Source organism: Volvox carteri, assembly GCF_000143455.1.
Source record: "Volvox carteri f. nagariensis unplaced genomic scaffold VOLCAscaffold_16, whole genome shotgun sequence".
In the NCBI taxonomy this organism is placed as follows: Eukaryota; Viridiplantae; Chlorophyta; class Chlorophyceae; order Chlamydomonadales; family Volvocaceae; genus Volvox; species Volvox carteri.
Genome location: NW_003307559.1, coordinates 653,761 through 677,852, shown reverse-complemented (window position 1 = coordinate 677,852; position 24,092 = coordinate 653,761). Strand labels below are relative to the sequence as shown.

General features: G+C 57.7%; 3 protein-coding genes across 3 annotated transcripts; 1 reads left to right on the top strand and 2 right to left on the bottom strand.

The window, feature by feature from the left end:
* Window positions 1–119: 119 nt before the first annotated feature.
* VOLCADRAFT_90275 (uncharacterized protein) lies at window positions 120–2,746 on the bottom strand (the record flags this gene model as incomplete). Its single annotated transcript, XM_002949795.1, has 4 exons — window positions 120–755; window positions 894–1,544; window positions 2,024–2,497; window positions 2,579–2,746. 4 exons carry the CDS (start codon window positions 2,744–2,746, stop codon window positions 120–122), a joined length of 1,929 nt encoding a protein of 642 aa, XP_002949841.1.
* A 2,257-nt stretch (window positions 2,747–5,003) lies between these two features.
* Window positions 5,004–12,443, bottom strand: VOLCADRAFT_117392 (uncharacterized protein; the record flags this gene model as incomplete). Its single annotated transcript, XM_002949794.1, has 13 exons — window positions 5,004–5,280; window positions 6,011–7,305; window positions 7,908–9,254; window positions 9,413–9,607; window positions 9,694–9,826; window positions 10,270–10,376; window positions 10,592–10,696; window positions 10,835–10,975; window positions 11,316–11,532; window positions 11,721–11,900; window positions 11,975–12,051; window positions 12,116–12,193; window positions 12,264–12,443. The coding sequence occupies 13 exons, from the start codon at window positions 12,441–12,443 to the stop codon at window positions 5,004–5,006; spliced, it is 4,332 nt and encodes a 1,443-aa protein (XP_002949840.1).
* Window positions 12,374–21,619, top strand: VOLCADRAFT_117391 (uncharacterized protein; the record flags this gene model as incomplete). The annotated part of the gene is made up of 9 exons (XM_002949896.1): window positions 12,374–12,453; window positions 13,947–15,660; window positions 15,978–16,106; window positions 16,593–19,294; window positions 19,507–19,636; window positions 19,718–19,783; window positions 20,228–20,239; window positions 20,723–21,010; window positions 21,465–21,619. Coding segments are annotated over 9 exons (5,274 nt in total), but the record flags the coding sequence as incomplete, so codon positions are not given.
* Window positions 21,620–24,092: the final 2,473 nt, after the last annotated feature.

Genomic DNA, 24,092 nt, shown 5'->3' with positions numbered 1-24,092 from the left:
AAAAATGCACGAGCCATACGTTGCAGCTTAGCGACCCTTCGCAGCAGGTATATCATACCATACGCATCAGCTCACCCTATCCATACTACGCAGCAGTTGGCCCTCCCGCGACCAGAAGTTCAACCCATCTGAGGTAGCAGGTAGTGTGCTCCTGCCATAACCATCGTGTCCGCTGAATGAAGCTGTGACGCCGTGGCCGCTGCCATAGGTGGCGACACGGGTGCCCAGCGCACAATGGTGAACCGTAGGAACACGGACTCCCACCCAAGCGTGCTCGTCGTGTCCACTGTCACAAACTTGGGCAGCAGAATGATATCAATGCCCTTCGCCTTCAGGCGCGCGCGCGCCGAAACTACGGCGGTCATGGCCACGTGCATGGCCTTGCCGCCGGCAGTGATCAGCACCGCGCCGCTGCGCTCACTGACCAGCTTAGAGATAATGTTGGACACCACGTTAGGCCGGCTGTGCGCCGTGACCTTGACGGGCAGGTTACCCGCATCATGGAGCTCGTGCAGCTGCGGCACCTTGAATACATCGAACGCCAACTCACACCGCTCATCCGTAAGCGCATCCTCGTCCAGCAGCTCATACGCGTCCATCGGGTTTTGCCCCTTCCCGCCCCCAACCGCGAGACCGGCTGCAGTTATGAGCGGCCCATGCAGCCCCAGGTGCAGCCCGGCAGCGACGTGAGGTCCCTTAGCAGCCGCTGCGGCTGCCGCCATGATGCCGCCTGCCATGTGCTGGTGGTGAGAGTGCTGTGGATAGTGGAGAGCAGCAGCAGCAGACGCCGCCACCGCCGCTGCCTGGGGCTTCCTCTCCGGTGACAGATAATGGTGCAAATCCAGCAGATCAAGCCGCCGATCGAGGTGGCGAAGGTAGGGCTGGAAGCCCACCTCATTCCCCATGCCCTCATTGCAGACATAGCCACGGGCCACGGCAATGGCCTTCACGGCCACAGAAATCACTGTCGTAAATGACTCCGTTTTCTTCTCAGTGTAGACGGGGCAGCACTGGCCCTGATTGGACACACGGCCGAGCACCTTCGCTATTGCGCCCGCCGCGTTCTTAATAGCTGTGTCCTCCGTGACGATGACGTAATCCGCCTTGCGCGCGCGCTGCTGCTTAGAACTGCCAGCAGCGGCAGCAGGTAGCCCCATGGGTCCCGTCGACGCCGCGGCCCCTGCTCCAGCCTGGCCGTGAGGGTAAGCCATCGGCGCCGGTGTCACGCTTTGCGATTTAGTTGCTGCGGCCTGCGCCATGGCGACCGGCAAGTGGCCCGATGCAATCACAGCGGCTGGCGGGCCCAGACTCGACCCCGTGTGCACATGTAACTGCTTGTGTTGCGGAATAGCCCCCACCCCAGCGGCAGCGGGTAATCCAGGCGTATGCGCGACAAGGGTACCGTCACCCGCAGGCGCCATGAACGCTGTCGGCGGCTTTGTTGCCTCAATTTGGTGCTGAAAGCAGGGTAGCGGTGGTGTTATTGAGCTCAGCTTGAGGAGGAAGTAGTTCTTCGGTCCCGATGCATCCGCTGTGTAGTCGACCTGAGATCCATCGGGCAAGACAAGGGGCCCCACATTCGTAAGGGTGCAAGCGCGGGTTGTTTCAACAATAATGCTAAGCTCCCTCCCCCCAGAAGATCAGGGTCCAGCAAGATGCACTGCATCCAGGACAGGATCGCTTGCGGTATATCGCTACCAAGGTCTGTGCGCTAGTCACGTCCATTCTTGCTCGGTGGCTTCATGATGTCGTATGAGTGGCAGGCTAATTCAAGTGACTGCAGCCCCTGATTGGACAGCCAACGAACCTCTTATATACGGGCTGTTAGAACACGCAACTTGAACGCTTTCCCAAGCACCTCGCGTGCAACCGTTTTCCAGACCTCTACACCCGGTCGACTTCAAGTATACAGCCTACGTACATAGTCACCACACCCGCCCCCTTAGAATTCATACGACCTACGAGACTAAGCAAAAACCGGCGATAACTGTAACGCTGGCACTCAGCCATCAGTCGCCCCCACCGTTGAGAGCAGCAGCAGCACGTCGCGCCCATTGTTTGCCAAGTTGATTCGCATGATAGACACCGCCTGCATCGCCACCTTCGACGCCTCGGCGGTGAAGATGACTTCCAACGGCTGTGTCCCCGCTTGGAACATCTGGAACAACGATATACCAGCCACTAGCGGGTTGCTGGTAACATCCACCTTTAAAACCGATCCACGGGTCTTATCCTGGTTAAGAGAGCACTTGTAGATGAGAAGGCCTATGCCTTCCGCAGCATCCGTAACTAGGAAAGGCACAAAGCCAAGGTCGAACCGCGCAACAGCCTGCTGGTTAATTTTGCGTGCTGCCAGGACAACACGAAGCGCCTGCGTAAGAACCCCAACGCTAGTCGAACCCGTCTGGTCCAGGTGCGTGTTAAGCACAAAGGACGAATGCGCCGACTGCGTAAAAGTAAAATTCACGAGGCCGGCAGCCTGCATCGAATCAGTAACCTGCGAATAGTGTTCGAATCACGCTCATCATAAGGCTTATCCAGTAGAAGAGAGAATGTTATGCAGAGAAACGTGCCACACCTGCGTCACCATAATCTGGGTGGGCAAGCTCGCAAGCTGCTGCATAACCGTAGGTTGTTGAATGCTTGAAGAGGGACCAGCGCTGGCCTGGACAAGCTGGTCCAGCGCGAGAAGTTCCTCTGGCTGGGATGCCGACGCAGCTCCGCCATCAACTTCGCCTAAAAGCATTTGCTGTAACAGAAGCTGTGCCCCGCTGTTCTCTTCCAACACATGCGCGGGTGTTCCGCTGGTTGTCCGTGGCCGTTCCACATTTTCCAGCAGGTGCTGTTGGAGCTGCTTTTGCTGCTGCTGTTGCTGCTGCTGTTGCTGTGAAAGTTGGTTTAAGGCCTCAACCAGCGCGTTGGTACTCATCTGTGCGAATTGGAAATTTTTGCAAAGGAGGCAACTTTAAGGCATGGCGTCTTTAAGCCATCAGCGTGGAGGATCACAATTTAAAGTAAGGCAGTTTTGCATACGGTCGGCACATCTTCACGGAAACCTGCTCTCTGTGACCAAGCGTGGAAAACGACGGAACCATTCTGCCGTAACAAGATCCCAGTTGCACCCAAAGAGATGATGCATAGTATAATAAACTAATTGACAATGCTCTCACCTGTGCTAGCCGCCCCCTTAGCCCTAAGCGGCAACACGAACGCAAAAGGTATTATAGTATCTTGACTTCAGCAACCTTTAACTCCGATAAAAATAATGCGAGGTTGCATTGAAAACAATAAAAGCTAGGGACATTGCTGGCTTCCAGTGAAGTTGGGTGTTGGGTGTTGGGGACGCTTGACTGACGGTCTAGCCGTATCAGAAGGTCTGCAGTACAAGGCTTTGGGCTGTAAGCTGGTGTAATGCAGTGAGCTATAGATATATCCCGTAACAATATGATGCAAGATACAGGCATCGCATCACGCATTACCCTGGCGGTACGATTAAAAATGTTTCGCATCAAATGCCTGTTGCGGCTATTGCCCCTGTGAATCACATTTGCCAGTGAAAGATATAATCTTGATTTTGGCTATGCACCGCACCATTGAAAAATTTACGTTGGCGAGAAAACATTGATCTATATCGGTGAGCTGACGGGTCGTTGGAAGTGCGATTGTGTCTTAGAGATTGTACATCGAAGAAGGCAGTGATATTCAACATTTTTCGTGCCGCTGATATCGCTTGCACTTCTGCCGTTTGTCGCGTGCCGCGGACTTTCGTGCAACATGGGTTGCCACGCCAGTTTCTTTTTAAATCGTTTAATTATCTGGTTACTTTAAATGCCTGCGAAGGTAAAAACCATGGTCTCACACAAACCAGAGTCTTCTGTCTAGCCTTGGGAGTCATAACTCTTGCACGTAAAACGGTAGCATGGTACATTGCCTGCCAAGAGGACCAAAGCGCCTCTCAAGTTACCCCTCATGACTTATATGTGGCTTTCTGGATTTGCGGCTAGATACGGATTATGGCTGACTGTACGCGTACGTTTGGTTAGCTGCGCACTTGCATTGATAAGCCAGGTTCAAGCATACGCGTGATGGCCTTACCTAGAGTCATGCCGAAGCTGCGGCCCAACGTTTCTTTCAACCGAGGCCGAAGGTACGGACGCTTCGCTGCCTGCCACAAAAGTTGGGGTCACGCGCGTTTATAAATTGCCTGATGATTTTTTCATTAACACCGTCGTGAGGAGTCTATTGGCGTGCAACTGGTCTCTAGGGACTTCGCTGGTCTGCACCAATGATCCATGTGTAACGCGATGAATCTGTCTCACGACATGTCTTGCTGAGACCTGTTAGGAAGAGGTTAGGGAAGCCGGTACCGCTCTCACCGTAGCCGTGCCCCACTCTCACTATAAACGCCGTGCTCCAAAAGAATTAACTGAGGCGGACTACATGTAGGGTCGATAGGGTAAAGCTAACGATACGAAGAAGACTCCCACCTCTTTCGGCGGGCTTGTGAAAGGAGCTTGCCCAACAGGGGACAATTGGGATGGTTGTAGACTTCCGAATCATGCGTAATGTTACAAGGGGCCCTAAGCAAACGACGTCATTATAGCGGAAGTCGTGGACTTTTATGACGGCAACAAAGGTTTCGCTGAAGAGGGACGTGCCGTGTGCTGACCTCCTCAGACAAGTGCACCGTACGGTGCTCACGCACACGATCTTCACGCACACACGCTCTTCCCCCTTTTTCCGAGAGGACGGCTACAGGCCCTTTACTTCAGGGCCACGAGAAGCCGACGTCATGATAGAAATATACGCTTCGCCGAATCATTGGATGCAAAATTGGTCAGGTTCAGGGACATTCAGGTTCAAGGATGCCAACGAACAGGATTCGTGCGTCCATCAACGCGCAAAGCACTGTCTCCTGAAAGTCACGCAAGGCACGCTATGCTGCAACATTTTCCTCCATTGGATCCCTCCTTCACCAAGGGTGAATACAGGATGAGCTAGCCCTAGCTGGTGGACCCACGCGGAACGACCGTAGTGCTGACGCCCGCCGCACTATAGCGCTTGGATGGCGTGGCCTCAGCCGCATCCAGGGCGGCGAAAGCAACCGAAGAGACAGATGTGGAGACTCCCGGCATAGCTGGGTGGGGCACTGGTCCTCTGGAACGGTATTGTTGAGCACTTTCGGCGTGGGCGATCATGTGCACCAGGTGGCGCTCAGCGACGGTTCGGTGCCCCTCAGTGGTGTCCACAGATAGCGGAGATGTCCTCTGCTGCAGAGACCTACGAGGTGGCATAGAGCAAACAGGTGGGATGCCCATTATAGCAACAAGCTACAAAACTTCACCAGCAATTCACTCTCAAGGGCAACGGCGGTCGCTCCTATGCCAAGGCCCCTAACCTACCTGATTGAAGTGGCTTGGCTTGGGGCTGCAGGTGTCCTGACGCACGCACGCCTGCGCATCCCGTAATGACCCAAATCACTCTTGCGACAAAAAAAGCAGAACTGCAGTATAGTGCCTTATAGTTGCATCGTGAGTTCGGGCAGGACCATTGCGAATGCAAACTGAAACATTGCTGCGCACAAGCTCAATGGATACCGGCCAGAACTCTACCTTTCCCTACGTGTAATTTACAATAAAGGAGAGACCGCGCGCCAAAGCGACAAGTACGGCCTTGTCGCGGCGGTTGTTTCACAGTCGACAGCTGCTTAGTGGGTCGGATCAATCGAAGCAAACCTCATGGAAACTGCGGAATTATGCGAGTCAGCTCAGGTGCAATAACTTGTGGGTTATATAAGTTGTACGTAGCCAATTTAAAAATAACACAGAACTAATACACCACTGCCATGAAAGCAAACAGATGATGAACGGACGTCGCCTGCCAGGCGTACGTCCCAATTGATTGATAACTGCTGCACGCGCTCTAGTACATAGCTAAGCTCCTCACGTTACCTCTGCACATAGTTAGAAGATTTCTCCCCACGGCTAAAACTTCAACCAAACATACTCACATTCCAATTCCTTGCTGCTCTTGACTGCCACGTTGCCTTGGCAGCGTCTGCCCCCTTTCGTCATCGGGTTCATGGTCTGAGAACCGGACACTTTTCATGCTGCTCGGCTTGTGTGGCTGCTGTGTGCCATTCCCATTACCGCCCGCATGAATGATGGAGCCAGTGCTTGATGACATGGAGCTCGAGCGCAAATGGCCGAGACTTGTTCCGATGCCGCTGCTGTCACCCAGCATCCCTGTCACCGCCTGGTCGTCACGTGTCAGTCCATGGAAGGATACCCGAGGCCGTGGTGGCGCTCCTGTTGACATCTCGGCCGCCCCTAACACCACATACTCATCCCGCATAGCCTGGCGCGCCACTGATGGCGCCGGGCTATTGGCGGTAGCCGCCCCAAAAGCCAGCAGATCATTCCCGACGTTCAGCTCCGGGGCTGGCTCAGTTGCCATCCCATGCGAGCTGTCATGTCGAAGGTAACAGGGGTGCTCCACCGCAGCTGTGATCAGCCTGCTGGCGGTACCCAAGCTAACCTCAGTCCCGGCGCTGCCACTATCCGCAACTATGATGATGGCGGGGTGGGGTGGCGATCGAGGCGATCGCAACAAGGGAAGAGAGCGCGTCGGGCTGGACAGCACCGATAGCTGTTGTGGCTGCGCGGTGTGTGGCTGCACTTGGGTTGCTGCTGGCGAGTTCCCCGGGTCCCGCCCACGCCCATCGGTTGAGAGCGTCCAGTGTTGAAAAGCTGCCACGGCATTGCTATCGAGGGGACCGCCGGTAGCATAGAAGGGCGGTCCCGGCTGTACCCGCATGGGAATAGGGTCTGTGTCTGCAGGCGCCTGGCCCGCAGGTTTCTGGCGGAATGGCTGCGCAGCATCCGTCGGAGAGGATGCCGGTGCATTTTCCGAAGACGTCCACTGGGAGGCTTCCGCTGCGGATGTTGTTGCATTTGGTGGGGGAATAGGCCTGGGGCTGCCTGCCGCGCGCGTGCCCAGCCTTCCAGAAAATGCAGGGTGAATAGGCGAACCACTCGACCGGAACCCTGCCTCCTGTTGTCCCTTCGTTATGCTTAATACGCCAATCCCATGGCCGTCCTGGTCGTCACCGCACCCGCTTACCCCTGAGGCGGACCCGGCGCTGTTGGTATGTTTGCGAGAACCGGCTGGGTGAGTTGGGGCGCTCCGCATGGTAATGCCGGAACGAATTACTACGGCACCACCACTACCACCGCGCTGGGGAGGCACGCGCATGTGGATGGTGTCGCCATCATCGCCACGCGCGTGGGCTACGCTAAGCGCAATCTGCAGGGTCAGAGGTTGCTTGTAGTGTTGGGGCTGCTTAGGCCTTATCAATGGGCAAAGTGAGCACCAGCACGTGCGGCGAAGCCAGGACTTCACATAGATTTAGGAGAAATATGCGCAACAAGACCAACCTTCGGTGCTGTACACTGGATAAAGAGGACTACAGGCACAAGGGTTCCTACTCAACACCGATGCGGCTTCACTAGGCACGCAGAAGTCCGTCATCAAGGTGAGGTTAAAGTGTGATTTTGCATACAATCCCATGTCGTTGCGCAAGAAATGTAAGTCGTCCTCGGCGGCGCCATCTACCATTGCACCAAACGCGTATGAGGCTTGCACGGCTCGTGTGTCACACAGCGCATGTGGAGGTACCGCGAGCTTGACCATCTCCGGCTGAGTCACGGCGTGTAGCAGCTAAGGCAATAGTGCAGAGCCGCACGCGGTTTGACGCGGTGCTGGAGCACGCACGATGGGGCAGGTGGGAGAGGTGTGATGGGAGGAGCTCACGGCTGCACTGTCCGTGCCACGGGGTGGCGCGTTCGAATGCCCCATGATGCCGTTGCACATTTATCTCCCAGAACTGATCCGTGACGCGTACCAACCTGTGCATCAGATGCCATGGCTTGCTTCGGCAGGACTACGTGCGGATCCCGACCCTGGCTTGGCAGCTGCCGCTCCGTCCCGCCTGCCTCCGTCGCAGCTGACGAGCCTTGCAAGTGCAGCTGCATCTGCAGCCTCTGCTGCAGCTGGTACAGCTGCGCCTGATGTGCGGGCGGCTGCATGTTGCGTGACTCCACGTGTGACCCGTGCTGTACAACCACGCCAGCGGACACCGAAAATGCGCTGTCATCACTGCTGCTTGAACTGGCCATGTCCGCTACCCACACGTCAAGGCCGTCATGCAGGCTGCCCCGTCGCTCAAGCTGACCCTGCACATCTTGCAGCGCACACGCTCCAGGAGGAGGCTGTACAGCTCTCCCATCGGACGCCGCCCATGCCTGCCCAGAGCGCAGTGCGACACCGGAGCCCTCAGTATCCCCACCACTGTGCGGGTCACGAGAACACCGATGGCCTGAAGACACGGTGCGGATCGTGACCGCGGGACCCAAAGGCTCCCGGCAGCTAGTTTCACAGCGCGGGGCGGGCAGTCCTCCTTCTGTTGAACACGGATCGGTGGACAGAGCTACGGAGCTCGGGGGGCTGCTCACAATAGTAGAACCAGGCTCCAGGGAAGTCCAATGTGCAACCGCCTCCATGGCAACCTCCCTACTTCCACAAGCGCCCACACCTCCTCGAGAGCTGTGCTTCGATTGGCATTGTTGCTGAGGGTACGAGTCTGCTGGCACGCCTGCACAGCTTGTGTCTGCAGCACGGCTGTCAAGTGCAGTCTGCAACGTGGTTGCCAATAGGTCACGCGCAACCACGAGGGTGGGTTCGGTCGGTACCGAGAACTGGGATCGCCCTATGGACCCGCTCCTATGCAACATGTGCATTCGAGATGGCGAGCTGATTTCGGTCGCTAAGGACCCTGCAGCTGCAATCAGAATGCCTTCACTCGGACACGGGTTGTTTGCAGAATTCAGCACCGGAGGAAGCGTTCTGCGTTCCTCAATGCTTGAGCTTTGTGCAGCTGCGGCCATGTGAGCATATGGCGGACGCATATGAAATGGGCCCTTGTGTAGTGCAGCGCCGGTGTCTATAAACGTGTCCTCCGATGTCGGAAGCTGCCGCACGTCAACGGCAACACCAGCGGAAGCATTGCGTGAAACGATGCAGTCCGCGGCTGCACCTGCGGCTGACTGCTCAAGTGCTGTGCCCGTTTCCACCTCGCCATTATCGCGTCCAGGGCCCACGCTGTTGCGCTGGTGTTGCTGGTTGGGACCACCAACTTGAAGGAGACCAGACACCCGCAGGTTGAGTGGCACCGGCTGGTCAGCTGCTCCGTCAATCTGCAACAAATAATACTTAAGTCACCGGTAGTCATTTTAGGGACTGGATTCCTGTGTCAGACCAACATCTCCAAAAGATATGGCACGCGTGCAAAGCGGCATTGCTCCATAGCAGCTAAGCGCCAAGATCGCAGTTCCATTTCATCCCCCCAGAGTACCTTCGCCATTGCAGCCATTAGCTGCCACTCGACCTCCTCCTTGCGCGTCATTAACTGACGGTTTATGCCTGTCTGCGTATCAAGCTGCCGCTGCAATGCCGCCAACCGAGCCATCTGCTGAGACAGGGCCTGCTGTAGCTCATCTATTCGCTGCTCCAGTCCGTTGACACGTCCTAGAGCCGATTGCTCATTCGCCTGTTAAAAAAGCGCAATGAACAATAGTTGAATTCGTCGTGCTTACCACTGCATTCATCAGCATGCTGCATGGGGCTCGGACTCACCCATCGCTCTGTGCACTCTTGACGCATTGACCTCATGGACTCCTGCAACACGCGGTTCTCAGCCGCTAAGTTGTCAAGCTCCCTCCGTAACTCTGCTGCGGCAGACTCCGCTGCGGCGCAGAGGCGCTCGGAGCTGCAGGCAGGCCAAGCCAGGAAGGCAGACAAGCACCAAAGCAGGCCCGCGAGGATACATTAAGCTGCGCAGTCGGTGCTGCTAGGCCGCCCGCCTAAATGTAGTCATCGCCCCAACACGGAGCTTGTCAGGAATAATCTACTGCCATTGTCAGCCCGAAACCAACGCATCCCGCATCGTGAAGCCTAACTGCGATTGAGAGCACAACTTAGCCAAACAACTCTGTTGCTGGCGGACTGTATTCTACGGCGTTGTCGGACCGATTGCATCTTTACCGCCGTCGCAGTGTCTCCCACACGTGTGCACAGAGTACACCGGCAGGACAGGCTTAGAAGGAGGCACATCATGGCTTTACAGATAATACGACGCGAGTTGCCGAGTCGGCATGGCGGACAGAAACACCACGAACGCTCAGCGCGCAGTTAAAAGCCGAGGGGCCCCACCATTCCTTGGATTTCACGGCAGACGCTAGGCCTGACTGCAGCTCCTGAACATGCTGCCGCGCAGCGCCCAGCTGTTCTTCCAGCTTTGCATGCTGCTCCCGCATAGCCTGCACGGTGGTTAACATGGATGCGCGCTCCTGTGTACAATCCCGTACAGCACCAGTACCCGGCCCGAACATTCTTCCTTAGGTCAGCCAAATGCTGTAGTCGGACGACGGATTACTGGCAAGTATACAACTAACGCAAGTATACAATACGCTGCCAAACCTGAGGCTGCGCTCCAGCAAAGCAAGGCCAAAAGCCTGGGAACACTGGGACGCACCTCCATCTGGGCTGCATGCTCTGCTGCCCGTCGCTCCAATCGTGCTTCCAGTTCCTCCGCGCGCTGCAGTGACTGTCGAACCTTCTCCTCGACGCCAGCGCGTACCTGCGGGTAGCTCCTTGACATAAGTTTCTCAATATTATGTCCACAACTGACCGAAAGCCCCAATATTAGCAGGTGTGCATGTTTTCTGATCATAGCTCCACGAGTTTTAGCGACATGGCCGTGCAGCGACCGCTATACCTGGTCAAACCAGGGGCCCCGCTGTTGCTCCGCCGCCACTCGCAGTTGCGCGCGTTCCTGGTTTGCGGCTGCCAAGTCCGCTTCCGCCTTCTTCAGCTGCATAAGAAAGACTAAGTTGTCCGCCGTAAGTTTCGCCACCACCTGGAGTGCAGCGTGGGAGGCCAGCAAAGCGGTCGTCCAATGACCCAGGAAGCGCACACAAGCCATCCTTTGGGGCCCATCGTGCGACGAGCCACGATTGGGGTCGTCGTGCAATGTATATGCGAACCTGCCCTCCCTGTGGTGGCAAGCCTTATCAGTCTTGCGTTTTACCTTTCCCAGGTGTCTTCCCAAGATAACACCCACCCTCCTCCCTACACTGCCTTCTACATATTGCGGTCAGGGACGCCTGCACCCTAGGCAAGTGATACCGTCAGGCCCAGCATAATCGTACCTCTCCACATTGTCAAACGCCCTTCGCCTCAAAACTTAGGCCTCCAACACAATCTGCCCCATCGCTTGCCTGTTGGTGACGCTCAGCCAGGCTGTGTGCCTTCGCTGCCTCTGCCTTGGCCTCTTCCATTGCCGTAGTGGCAGCCCGAGCACCTTCATCCGCATCCGCCGCAACTTGCCGTAGCCGGTCCAGGTCTTGCAGAGCCTTAGAGGAACTAGATTGAAGCTCATGCACCGAGAACTGCAAGTTTTCCAGGTCCTCCTCCCTGCAGAGAGAGAGACAGAGTACGGCAGGTGCTATTTGGCTCTGTGTGTGGCTGTCGCTGAGAGAGCAAAGCATTTCGTCACCATGTTGCCATTGTGACTACCCAATAGATCACGAAGCCGTACATGCAAGCAGTCCACCAAAACCCACCCGCATGGTGGATCCCAGCCATGTACCCCACTATCCTACTTCTGCTTTAGGCTGCTTCGGGCCTCCTTGATAACTGCCTCTTGCTGATCTGCCCGGGCCCTGAGTAGCTCCGCCTCCCGCACTGCCGTCAATCGCTGTGCTTCGACGCTGCGTAGGCGTTCGGTTGTCTTGTGCAGCTCTTCTGTCGTGGATTCAATCTGGTCCATGAGCTCCTGGTGACTACGCACGTTGGGAAAGCCGGGTCATAAAGAGGCAGGGACTGGCCCAAGAGGGAGTTACGTCCCGCTAAATACCTTTTTGATGCATATATCATGGAGCGTTGCCATGTCTGCGACGCTGACCGCAAGGCCTTTAGATGCTCCAGCAGCGTCTGCGCAGAACGATGACAGCCATCAGAATCCATTGCCGAATCTCCAGGACATATGTTAACGCACCTCAATCCCGTTCTGGCTTTGCTTCAAGCCGTGAATAGACCGAAGCGCCAAGCGTTTCTTCGTAATGGCCGATACTGCCTACAGTCAAAGCTGCCTTACCCCATCACAAGGAAGCCAGTTCTTTAGATAATATCTGCTTAAATTTCACCTTGTCATCGCTGGGCGTGAAGGCTTGCAGCGCGTTTTGCACGGTCTCAGCAAGGCCATGTACTATGCCGAAAAGTTCCACCCACACATCCTGCTTTTGTTCCCCCTCAGCTGCGTCATCATCGTTCCTGGGCCCAGCTCTGGGGGGAGTCTGGTTCGATTGCTCGGGCTGGCTGCTCATTCATGCCGCAGTAAGTTGAACATATGTGAATAGATGAGCTAGTAAGTGAGAGTAGTCTCCCTGCGAGAGACTGCACCTGTTGTGAGCTCATGCGTACAGTTCCCTCGTCCCTGCCCACATTTTTCGGCGGCTGTCAACAAGATCGTTTGCAGTTGGTTGCCGTACGTACACTGCCAATTAATAAAGTGACTGGCGATGGTCCTCAACTTTGCATTATGAAATTATGTTAACATTTTGCATCTTTCTTTTCATTTAAGGTCCTCTCCAAAGGTCCAAGCCTACCCAGAAGCTGGATACTAGTAGGCCAACTGTGCCAACCATACCTGAAGGGAGTCCTTAATTCTAACGACCCCCAGGTCGTGAATCAGTAAACCCAGAAGGAGTGAAGCATTGGTCAGATGCTTGGTGAGGGCTGGACCAGGGATTCCCAATTCTCTGAAGTCTCAATGGCACCTTGATAGCACAGGGGAAGCTTAATGGTTACCAGATTCTACCACAGCGGCTAGTGGCAATGGAGACGTCGTTCCTGAGAATTTTGTTTTGTGAGGGGGTTATGATTATGCATGGCACAATTCGGCGTAATGTTTTCGAAAAAGGATTAAGCGCTGGTCCTGGAAATCGAAGACGTGTTCCAAGTCCCATAGTGGTGCAGAGAACGTGCACAGAAAGCCAGCTTATTGGTAACTAGGGTTTCTTCCTCAAGCTTGGCCCGGGCTCGCCTGCCGATGATTTTTCGGAGGTGAATGCCTCCCATTTATGGTGCAGTCCGGATCCATCACCGGCCAGAACCCCGTACAATGCCCAAACTGCTTATTTTAGCCGTTTAATTACGTGTATGAAGTTAGATGGTGATTGGGATTAGTCGTGTGTGCGCTCGCTATCCCAAACTTAGGTATGTAATGCCAGCGCGGGGGCTTGGACTTGGAGTGGGGACTTAAGAGCACAGAGCTGTGGCTGGTTTTGTAGTATCGCCGTCATCAAGTCATGCCGGAAAACCCAAACGTGTCCATACGCGCCCAATCCCAAGGTCCATTTTGGAAAAATGTACTACACAGTTATGTAACTCGGATGTCCGTGTTTGATGGTGGTAGTGTACAACAAGTAGCTTTTTATTAGGGTTTCATAAGTTATGGATTCGCTTTTGCTGCTTCGATAAGTATCCCATATGTAATCTTGCTCCCCTCTATTGACATTGTTCCAAGCCACCAAGCACACAAGGACTCCGAGGACGGCCCAAATGCTCAGATAATTATTGTGCCGGAATCCTGGAGCTTCTTGAATGTTAAATTCGTGACTTAGGTTCTGTTGGAGGCAGTAGTGGGCCTCGTCATGGTCGGCGACTTCCAGCTTTGGAGCTGAGGCGCTGCGGTATGTGCAGCATGCTTGAGTTATCGGCTTATGCTCATAATGAGGCTCCGTGTCTGTACTCTAAGCTGCGTGCCAGCTAACGATGTTTAATTTCCTGCGCCTCGCGTCCTGTACACACAGCCAATTATGCTTTAGGTCAGCACGATGGCGCCCTTGGAGGGCGTCAACGGCGGGGCCCAAGGCAGCTCTGCGCACTCCCGCCGACTTTCCGTCAGCTTTCTGTCTCGGTTCAACTGCCTGTGCCCCCCGGCGGACGATGCTGAAGCCCCAAAAGCGCGCGCCCTGCAGCCGCCGCCGCACAAGCAAGCTAGCAGTGGCTTGTCCGGCGAAGCAGTAGCGTTGTCCGATGCGGCCGAGCGCCAAGTCGTCCTCAGCAGCTGTACCATCCTCAGCTCACGGGGAGAGCCCGTCGGGCGCGAGGATGACGTCACGCTCTCCTGCATGGATGGTCAAGCCCTTGACACAAAGGCGGATCACCAGCCCGGCCTGTTTGCGACACTGACATTTGGCGGGCAGCCCACCAGCGTGGCCTCTCAGAGACTAAGTCCCGCCAACCTGGAGGTTGACACCACCGCCGCCGGCACCGTGGTGTCTCTCTACCAGTACTGCCACAGCAGCTACGCCATCAATGCCCCGACCCTCACGCCGCCAATTGCAAATGGCCAGGCTTCGCCGCAGCCCGAGACTTACATCGACCTTCCCAAGATCAGCGGCAGCCCCACGCCCGTATCCCCAATTCCCCTCGGACCCCCCGTTACCCGTGCTCTGCGTAAAGCTCCGCCCGCGGCCCCCGTGATCCCTAACGTGACGACCGTCGCCGTGGCCGTGAACCCCAGCGACCGCACGGCGGATGAAGTCCCGGTGGCGTATGCATCGCCTTACAGCACCGGCGGAGTGGAGAGGATCGGCAAAAGCGTCCTGGAAAACGTGGGCGTACGGACCCAGGTTGCCCAGGCTCAGGTTGCAGCGGCAGTGGCAGCAGCGAAAGCAGGGGCAGCAGCATCCGCGCCAGGCGGGGTGGCGGCGGCGGTGGTGGCGACTCCATCGCAGCCCCCACCAGCAACAACTATCGGCGGCCATCCCTGGCTGGGCTCCTTTCAGACGCTGTCAGAGCTGGCATCGGCAGCGCGCCCGCCACCGCCCTGGCCAGACCCTCCACGGGCTGCCGGCTTGCGGCTTGCAGAACAACCCTCTGCTCCGCTGCCCTCAGTGCAGCTATGGCTGCAGGTGTCAACCATGCAAGGGCCAGGGGAGTTTCAGCAACAACCGCGACGGACGGTGGTCTCAGAACGCCAGGAGCGACCCCGCCGGGGCCCCATCATGCCAGAGGCGTCCGGATCGTTTACGAGCCTGACACCGCGGGGCGGCGTGACCGGGCTGTCCCCGTCGCTGGACGCCGCCACCACTGCCGCGGCTGCGGCGGCTGCCGCAGCTGCCTGCAGTGCAGCGGACGCGTCACCCTTCGTTTCAGCAATCGCCGGCAGCCATGTAGCGTCCGGAGCTCAGCAGTCTATAAGCGGCCCGCTGTCTTGCGGGTACGGCAATGTGTACGGCAATGCTGGCTTGGGCTACGGGTTCTTAGATCCCCACGGTCTCCTTACAGACGGCCGGAGCGCGCTCATGTCAGGGCAAATCTCCGGCACCCTGTCGCCGCGACAAACCAGCTTCCAGTGCGGTACGACTACGAACGCCACGGTTGCCGCGTTGTACGCGCAGCCGCCACAGTCGCCTCAGCGCAGCAGTGTGGGCCTCGCCGCTCCGTCGCGCGTATCTGTGTCCGGTGCCGGTAGCGTCCTGAGCCTCCCGTTTGAGACGAGCTCCCTCTTCGATGTCACTGCTCCGCGGACAGGTAAACGCGCGTCGCACACTTCGGGCTTTTACATGTTGATTGTCATGAGGTTGGTGTCCTGGAGCTTGTTGTGCCGGACCTGTTAAATTTCGTGTGAGCCGGCGGTTTCCTTTTGCTCAACCCTCACTAAGCCCTGGTGCTTTGAATTTGGCCAGTTTACCTTTTTCTCTTGCGTGTAATTCCCCAGCGGCCCCAACTTTTGGGTTCGTTTGCTTCCTCGTGGTGGGCCCCCTCCTGCACTATCCGGTATGAATTTGCTTTACACCTTATTAAACCCCACCACCACCATCACTGCCGCACCCACCGTACCTGGACAGGCCTGCTGCAGGAGCAGACAGCTCTGGAGATGAGCATGCAGGCACCCGCCCTGGACCTCTGGGCGGCGGCAATGCATGTCTCACCCACGAGCCGCATTGCGCAGGGCGCTTACGGCGTCGTTTACAGAGGTACTTGTGCAGGGTGCACACCAGGGACTGGAAACGTCGGGCCGACACCAGGGGATAGCTATTCCTTTGCGCAAAGGGTTATGTGACTGCTACGGGTTCAATGGCCGTCCGTCAGGGCGGTTTCGTTGGCTGTGCCTTGTGAAGCGTTCCAAGGGAAAGCGCCGGGGACTTTGGCTAGGCTTGGCAAGCGCTTGAAGGCCGCGGCGATAGGGACGGGGGGCTCGGGGTTGACTCACAGCTGGGTGTGTGCCATGTTTTTTTACTTTTCCTAGTTTTGTCTATCCCGGGACTCCTTGACCCATAACGCAAGAAGCAAGTCCTCGGCGTGATGACATCCGGGGCAATGATCATATGATCTTGCATGGGCGAGTGCGGGTGCGGATGTGCTCCTTATTATGATCTGCGCCGCGGGCGGAAACTGGCGGGAATATGTGTGTACTGGCTGTCATGCCTGATGTGCCGTATCTGCACGCGTCTCCTTTGCAGGCCTGTGGCACGGCTGCACCTGTGCCGTCAAGATGATGTTGACAGCCAGTACGGAGAACCTGAGCTCACAGCTAACGGAGGTCTTCCTCTGCAAGGCACTGTCCTGCCACCCCAACATTGTTCAGACGTTTGGCTGCAACGTCTGGCGCATTACCACGGACACGCTTCAAGCCGTACGGTCACTAAGCGCAAGTGGCGGCGCCGCCAGCCCATTCACTGCCTTAGTTGGCGGTGGCGGTGGTTTCACAGGTGACAGCCCCATGGCACCGGCGGCTATGCTGCTGCAGTCCGCGGCGTCCGGCTGGCTAGGGCAAAGCCCCAGTATGTTATTAAGCGCCTCGCCTAGTCCCGCCCCCAGCGTATCCAGCTACACGGGGCCGTACGGGATCACCGCGCTGGCGACGGCGCCGCAAGTCAGTCTGGACGTACCCTGCAGCGTTTACTCCCCTGGTCAGGGCAGCACCACCGGCGTTGCAACGGAGGCAGCGGCGGCCCTCGCTGGTGCGGTCGGCACTTCCACGGCCACAGCCTCAGCCGCAACGCAGCGGAGTCTACCGCCCGCCTCCATGGAGCCATGGATAACACCGCAAGGAGCCGTACCTATGAGCACCCAGGCCGATAGCCCTCCGCTGCCACCGGCGGCAGGGTCGGCGGCGGCGGCGGCGGCAGGGGCCGCGGTGGTGCCGGCATGGGCGAGCTCAGTCTATCCGGCGCTTACGGCTGGAACGACGGGACCGAGGAATGACGGGGCAGACGCGCAGCTTGACGAGCGTGAATCAGCCGCAGCGTCGACTGGTGAAAAGATGCTGGCCAGGCCGCCATGTACTGACAGCATGGCGTCTTCGCCGCCGCTGCTGCCGTCACCACCGCCCCATGGCGCACACCCCCAGCCGCCGACTCCCCAGCCGCAGGGCCCGAAAGACCCGCATCACCACCACCACCACCACCCGGCCTCAACGCAGGCGAGCAGCCTTCGCGGCCCAGGAAACCACGCCGGTTGCGGTACAACCCACATCACGCCACAGGCGACCCACGGGTCGTTTGCCGACGATCTGCCGCAGCTGCCAACGCTTGGCTTGCCGGTGGGTGCTGTCCTGGAGCAGGGGTTTCTTCCGGGTGCCCAGATCTCTCAAGGACTGGCGCCGCCGCTGAATCCACCCGCGTCTTCTTCGCTGGGGGTTTCCCAGCCTGGTACGGGCACCGTCGACGTGGCGCCCAGCTCATGCCCAGCTGATGTGGTGAGCTCGACACCACCATTGGGCAGAGGCTTGGCGGGAACCGGTAACGAGTCCGAGGAGGTAGCCTGTGAAGAGCCGTGCACTGTAGGGCCCTGTGAACAGCCCCCCACGCCGCCGCGCTACGCGCGGCCGCTTTCCCCGCCTCCCCAACGCGGTGTGCCGGCGGTGCGACAGCCGTTGTTACAGATCCCGCAAGCCCCACAGCTGCCTCAGCAATCAGGTTTCCAGCATCATCGGCAGGAGGAGGTACAGCAGGAGGTACAGCAGGAAGAGGTGCATCAGCGGGATTCCAAGGGGAAGGAGGAAGAGGAGGGTGCGCAGCAACAGCAGCAATTTTCCCAGCAGCAGCAGCAGCAACAACAACAACAGCAGCAGCAGGAGGTGCAGCAACAGCAGCAGCAGCAGCAGCAGCAACAACAACAACAGCAGGGGGGTGCAGCATTGGATGCAGGAGGAAGAGCAGGATCAGCTACTGCGGCGGCGGCGGCTACCAGCAGCACATCAGCGCACAAGTCACAGCAGGTTGCGACGGCGGCGACGGCGATTCCATCGCACTATGTCGCACCTCAAACCGGTGCTATGCGGCTCCTAACAGCGCACTCAGCATCAATGCAAGCCGTATCGCAGCTGGGGGCCGCTGCATGCGGTTGCGGCGGCGGTGGCAACGGCGACGGCGGTGGCGGTGGTCGTTGTACGGTAGGCGGCTCAACCCCCGGCACGCCACGTGGTACCGCGGCGGGGGCGATAGTAGGCGCTTTAGAGGCGCATTTGGCACCGTCCGGGGTTGAAGTGCCAGCTTGCACGTCGCCCTTCCGGCAGGCACCTTATTCCTGTTTCAACACAACATCAATGGTTGCCACCGCCACTGCCGCCGGGGCTGTGGCTGGGGCCGCCATCAACGGAGACACTGGCGGCGGCGGCGCCGGTGGCGGCATCGCTGCCCGCTTGGTGGCTAGCAACAACAACACTGGTCAAATTTTCCTTGAGGGGCGTTGGCCTTCTCCAGATACCTCTAATCGAAGTCCCAGTCCGGCTCCGGCCTTCAACAGCAGCTACAGCCAGGTGGGCGGCAACAGCAGCGCAGCCCGCCGCACCGCCGTCCGCCACGCCGCCAGCGGCAGCACCGGCCCCATGCCCGTCAGCGCCTCCCAGGTCGCCACCGTCTTTAACCTGGCGCCTGGATTTAACGGCGCGGGCGCGGGCCTCGGGCTATGCAGCTCGCCCTTGAGCTCGGGGATGCTCCATGCATCGCCACAGCCGGGAAGCGCCAGTGGCACCGGCAGGCTGTTTTCGGATCGTGGACTCAATTTGCCCATGGCGACAGGAGGGGGCCCTGGGTGCGGCGGCAGTGTTGGCGGTGTCGGCTTAGGTGGCCTGGGTTCGTTGCTGGCGCGGAGCGCCGTGGCAACAGGCGATGAGGGCGACGCGGCTGCGGCAATGGCGGGTGCGCGGAACTTGGCCCAGGTAAGGATATGGAAGGAGCGAGAGTCGGGGGGGCCCGCCCCCCTCGGTGCGGGGATGGGGAGAAAATGCGTAACGGTCCAGTTGCCGATAGGCCCCAGGGCATTGGGGAGGAAGTACGGGACAGGCGCACGCGACCTTTTTTGCCCACATCTACCCACCTACTCTGTCACATTAATTTACCTTTGCTTAACTGCTCCCATCCACCCACGCAGGTGCTCAACCTGCTTGGTGCGCGCGACGGCCAGCTATTGGTTATGGTGATCATGGAGGAGTGCGAACGCGGCTCGCTACAGCACCTGCTCAGCAAAGCGGCGGCGTCACCCGCTGCCGCCGCTGCCGACGGTGCCGCGCTCCGGGGTCACCTGTACGGGCCGTTTTCCGGCGGCGGACGTTACCCTCCACCGGCCGCCCTACGTGCGCTAGCGACCACGGCACGGGAGGTGGCTCTCGGCATGGCCTTTCTGCACCACCACAACATCATTCATGGAGGTGAGGCGCGCTCCTTATGTGGTCCGCGGTGTATCACGCACTGTGTATCCGTGTTGGCCTGTAATGACAAAAACTCCGCTACAGTTCCCTGCCCCCTGTCAACATCACTCAGCCTGAAGTTGAAGCCATCTACCGGCAGGCACCCCCCGGCTTATTTGTGCCCCCGGAAACCCCCTTCGCTCACACTTGCACACGCACGCGCAATCGCATCGCACGCGTACACAGCTCAAGCTGGCTTCCTTCACGTCACGGCCTCCTTGGCGGAAGTGCTACTTCCTAGAACTCTTAAGCAAAGCACCCCAATCCTCCATCGGCTCCCCTCATGCCGCCCGCCTGGGAACCGTGCCACATGCCGCCCTCGGTTTCAACCTGTCCCCCCCTCTCTTTTGGTCCCAATTGCGTTCACGACACGCCTGTGGCGGATGCCTCGCCTCGTCATCCCAGACCTGAAGCCCGGTAAGCGGTGGAGGCAGGGGAAGAGGGGAGTGCGGGCGGAGTGAGGGGGGGCCGGAGGGGTATTCGGTTTTCGGGTGGGCGGTAAAAGGACAGCAGCGACGAGCTGCTGGCTGCTGTTTTTCGTCGGCTGCTTTCCCTCTGCGGGCCAGCCTGCCTGTCCGCGCAACTGCAAACGTGCAGTCGCTCGGTCAATCTTCTGCAACCCCGACCCTAAACAACGTTAAATGGTGCCGTTCACCGTGATGCCGTGTTTTACCCCACCTCCTCAAACTTGCACCGTTCCGATATATACAACCAGGCCCCTGGCCGCCTCTGGCCCCCTTGGGCACACCCCTGGGCTCAACCATGACCCCCCGCAAGTTCTGTTTCCCAAAGCACGCTGCCTCACTCCCAGGTTCCGGCTGCTTTGCACGTGGGCAGTTGACGCTTTACTTGTGTTGTGTTTACTTTGTAAAGCCCTTCCGCTTCCGGATGTGGTCCCAGGCAACGTGTTACTGAAGAGCAGTCGCCAAGACCAGCGCGGCTTCGTGGTGAAGATCAGCGATTTTGGACTGAGCCGCGTCCTGCACAGCAGCAACGGCCCACCCCACCACCTCCTTGCCACGGTCACCAGCACTGGCGGCAGCGGCGGCGGCAGTAACGACGATGCCGATAAGAACGGTGATTCCACGGCGGCCGCCGGCGGCGCGCTGGACGGTACAGTGCCGTACCTGGCGCCAGAGCTGATCAACAACGGTCAACGGTCAAAGGCCAGCGATGTGTGGGCGTACGGTGGGTGCTGCAGATTGGAGGTTGAGGGGCTTTCGAAAGGAGCTGTCATGAGGGTGATGGGAATTTGTGGAGTTTAGCTGTCAACACCACACGAGTGTACAGAATTTTTACGTCAGAGGGTCTTCTTGTCGCCTTCTGAAGCCCTCTGGACGGGAGGAACGCGCTCTTCCACATCTTTCGTGGTTCAGTTGTGTATCTCCTTCCTGGCCCAGCATTCCACTTTTTCAAATACACATACATACATTCATTCATTCATCCATTCATTCATTCATTCATTCATTCATGCATTCACGCACACACGCGCACACACACACGCACACACACGCGTGCACACACACACACACACACACGTACACGCAGCTTTCTCCATGTGGCACACACATGCTTTCCTGCAGCAACCCGTTTGTTCGATTCAAACAAACCTCCCCGCCGCACTCGCCTCTCGCCTGCTCAGGTGTGCTGTTGTGGCAGTTGGTCACGGGGCTGCGGCCGTACGACGGACTTACCCAATGGCAGGTTCGTGCAACTGGAGTGGGCTGTGGAGGCGGAAACCGGGAAAAACTGACTGGGGTGGCGGTGGAGAGCTTCGGTCACCGAATCTTTGGCTGACTGAGTGGACGGGGAGGTGGAGGGACTGGGAGTTTTTTTACTGGGACAACGGCGGCTAGAGATTATGAGGCTGGGAAGGAAACTGGACACAACTGAGGCTGACAAGATGGCTGGGTCATTGGGAAAGGGTCCGGATAGTGTCGATGGCGGTGGCGATGGCACCAAGCAGCCCTAAGCAAACAGGGAATGCTTGTGCAGCCCAAGTAAAGGCATTCGTTGCTCGGGGCCCTGCGCGGTGTGGCATCCATGCCTGCATTGGGGCCCAATGCCAATGCTCCTTTCCTAAGCCCCATTCCGGACCACCCTGTCCCACGGGGTGAGTTATCTTTCCCTTCCTAAAACCCTTCCTTACCCACGGACCGTCCGGCCCCCTGTCTCCGGTTTTGTGGACCCACACACTCCACTCTCTTCCTTCCACCGCCGCTTCGAAACCACACAATGTACGGATACTGACAGATCATGGCCGCGGTGAGCTCGGGAGAGCAGTTGTTGAGCTGGCCGCCCGAGGCCCACTCGGCGCTCGTACACTTGGGACGAGCATGTCTGTCCCACGTCCCTCGGGACCGTCCTACTTTCGCACAGGTAGGTGTGCAGCCCTGTTGGTTAGGGAAGCGCCAATTACGCGGCGTCTCCCCGCCCGCCTACTGCCCACGATCAACCACTTATCCACCCGCTCCAGTGCCATTTCACCCACACTTCGCATGTCAGTACAAACCGTTACATGGCATATGGACGTTGGACAGGTGCTGGGCGGTCCCGACCGCACATATGACGACCGGCCTGGGCATCCTCTTCGGACCTGGTATCAACACGCACATGCAAGAAGCGCCACCACCTTGCGCTCTGTGGACCCTTAATTCTTCCCTCACGTTATTATTTCCGTTCTTGTCCATTTATCATCCTCGTCTGCACTGTTTTGCGTGTCAGGTTGTCCGAAGGCTCCAAGCGCTTGAAGGCGAGCTGCGGACCGAGGCCGGCTTGCGGTAAAACACCTGTAACGCTGCGGCTGGCGCTGTGGCTGTATGATTGGGGTACCTGCTGTGGGGTACAGCTGCGGTTGTAGCAATCATGTGAGGCCGAGGAGGTGATAAAGCTACTGCTGCTGCTGCTGCTGCTTGCGTAGTAGCGGGTGTTGGAGCGGTGTTATTATGGGTGGGGTACCCCCTGTGGGAGGGTTCTTACATGTAGTATGCCTTGTCGCTGAGAGGGTAGAAGGGCCCCGGATCCCTGGATGTCTTTTCTCTTTCTCTCTGCCCGTGTCTATCTTCTTAGGTATGTCATTCGGCAGGTGGTGGGACGCAGAGCGGCTGTAGGATGTTTTAGGGGTAGAGCCCGTAGAGGAAGATGAAGCCGCGGTGGTGCAGGGAGAGGAGGAGGAAAAAAATTGGAAGGAAAAGAAAAAGGAGGAGGGAAAGGAAAACGGTGGTGGCACAGAGCAGCTTTGCGTCTTGTCGCAGCGGTGTACATCTTCCTTCGCGCACCGGTGCTGATAGGGGGCAAAGCTTAAAACAAATTCAACATATAATTGAGATGTTCGCAAATAGTGTGGTGAAGTGGTGTGTGGTGTTGTGAGCTGCAAAGGGTGCGAGAAGATAGTCATGCATTGTCTGCTGGTGAGGAAATCTCCGAACATGCACGGCGGCTTGCCTGTGCTTGAAGCAATTGACGATTTGTAGTTGCTGGGATGCGTCGCCGTTGTTGGCTGGCTATGTGATATAATATGCGTTGCGCTGTGTTTGTTTGTCACGATGTCTGCGGATAGTCGTTATGTATATCTGTCTTCAGGTGTGCGTTTTCGCGTTTGGTGCTTTCGTATGGTGGTGATAAATACCCGAGTTGATGATACGTAAGATATGGTCCTGGTGGCTCCATGATATATGTCATCGTTGAACACGATGCTAGGTGCTTTCGTGTGTCGTGATCTGCCACCTGCTCTGGAAGGTATGATGACGCCATAGAAAGACTGTGAACATGTCAAGCAGCAGGTATATACATCGAATATGCCTGTGTCTGTCATGGTGGACCGGCGTTGCCCGAGGGCAAGCCAGGGCCTGCGCGGATGTGTGTGTATGTGTGTGCGTGAGCGTATTCGCACGTGCACGATACGAATGGTTTCGGATTTCTGTTCAGCCGGCGGGCCAGGACGAGGGGCGGGTGGGGAGCCACCAGGCGAGGAGGAAGAGACAAGAGCGACCCCCCCCCTTACCCGGCGGTTTTAGTGCCTGACGCGAATGCCCGGCAGCTATAATGACCGGTAGGGGTGGGTTGGGAATATGACGGGGATATCCCGCCAGCCAATCCTTGACCATGTCGAGTGCCGGCTCACGGCTCGGAAGCCGGGTGTTCATTCAGTCAGTTTTTGATGGGGTTCAGGAAAAAAATGTTTTTAGCTTCGGGGCCACGGTTGCAGTGGTCAGAAGCCGCTGGTGTGTCTTTCGAACCAAGGAGGGTTGTGCGAGGAGGGTAGAGGAAT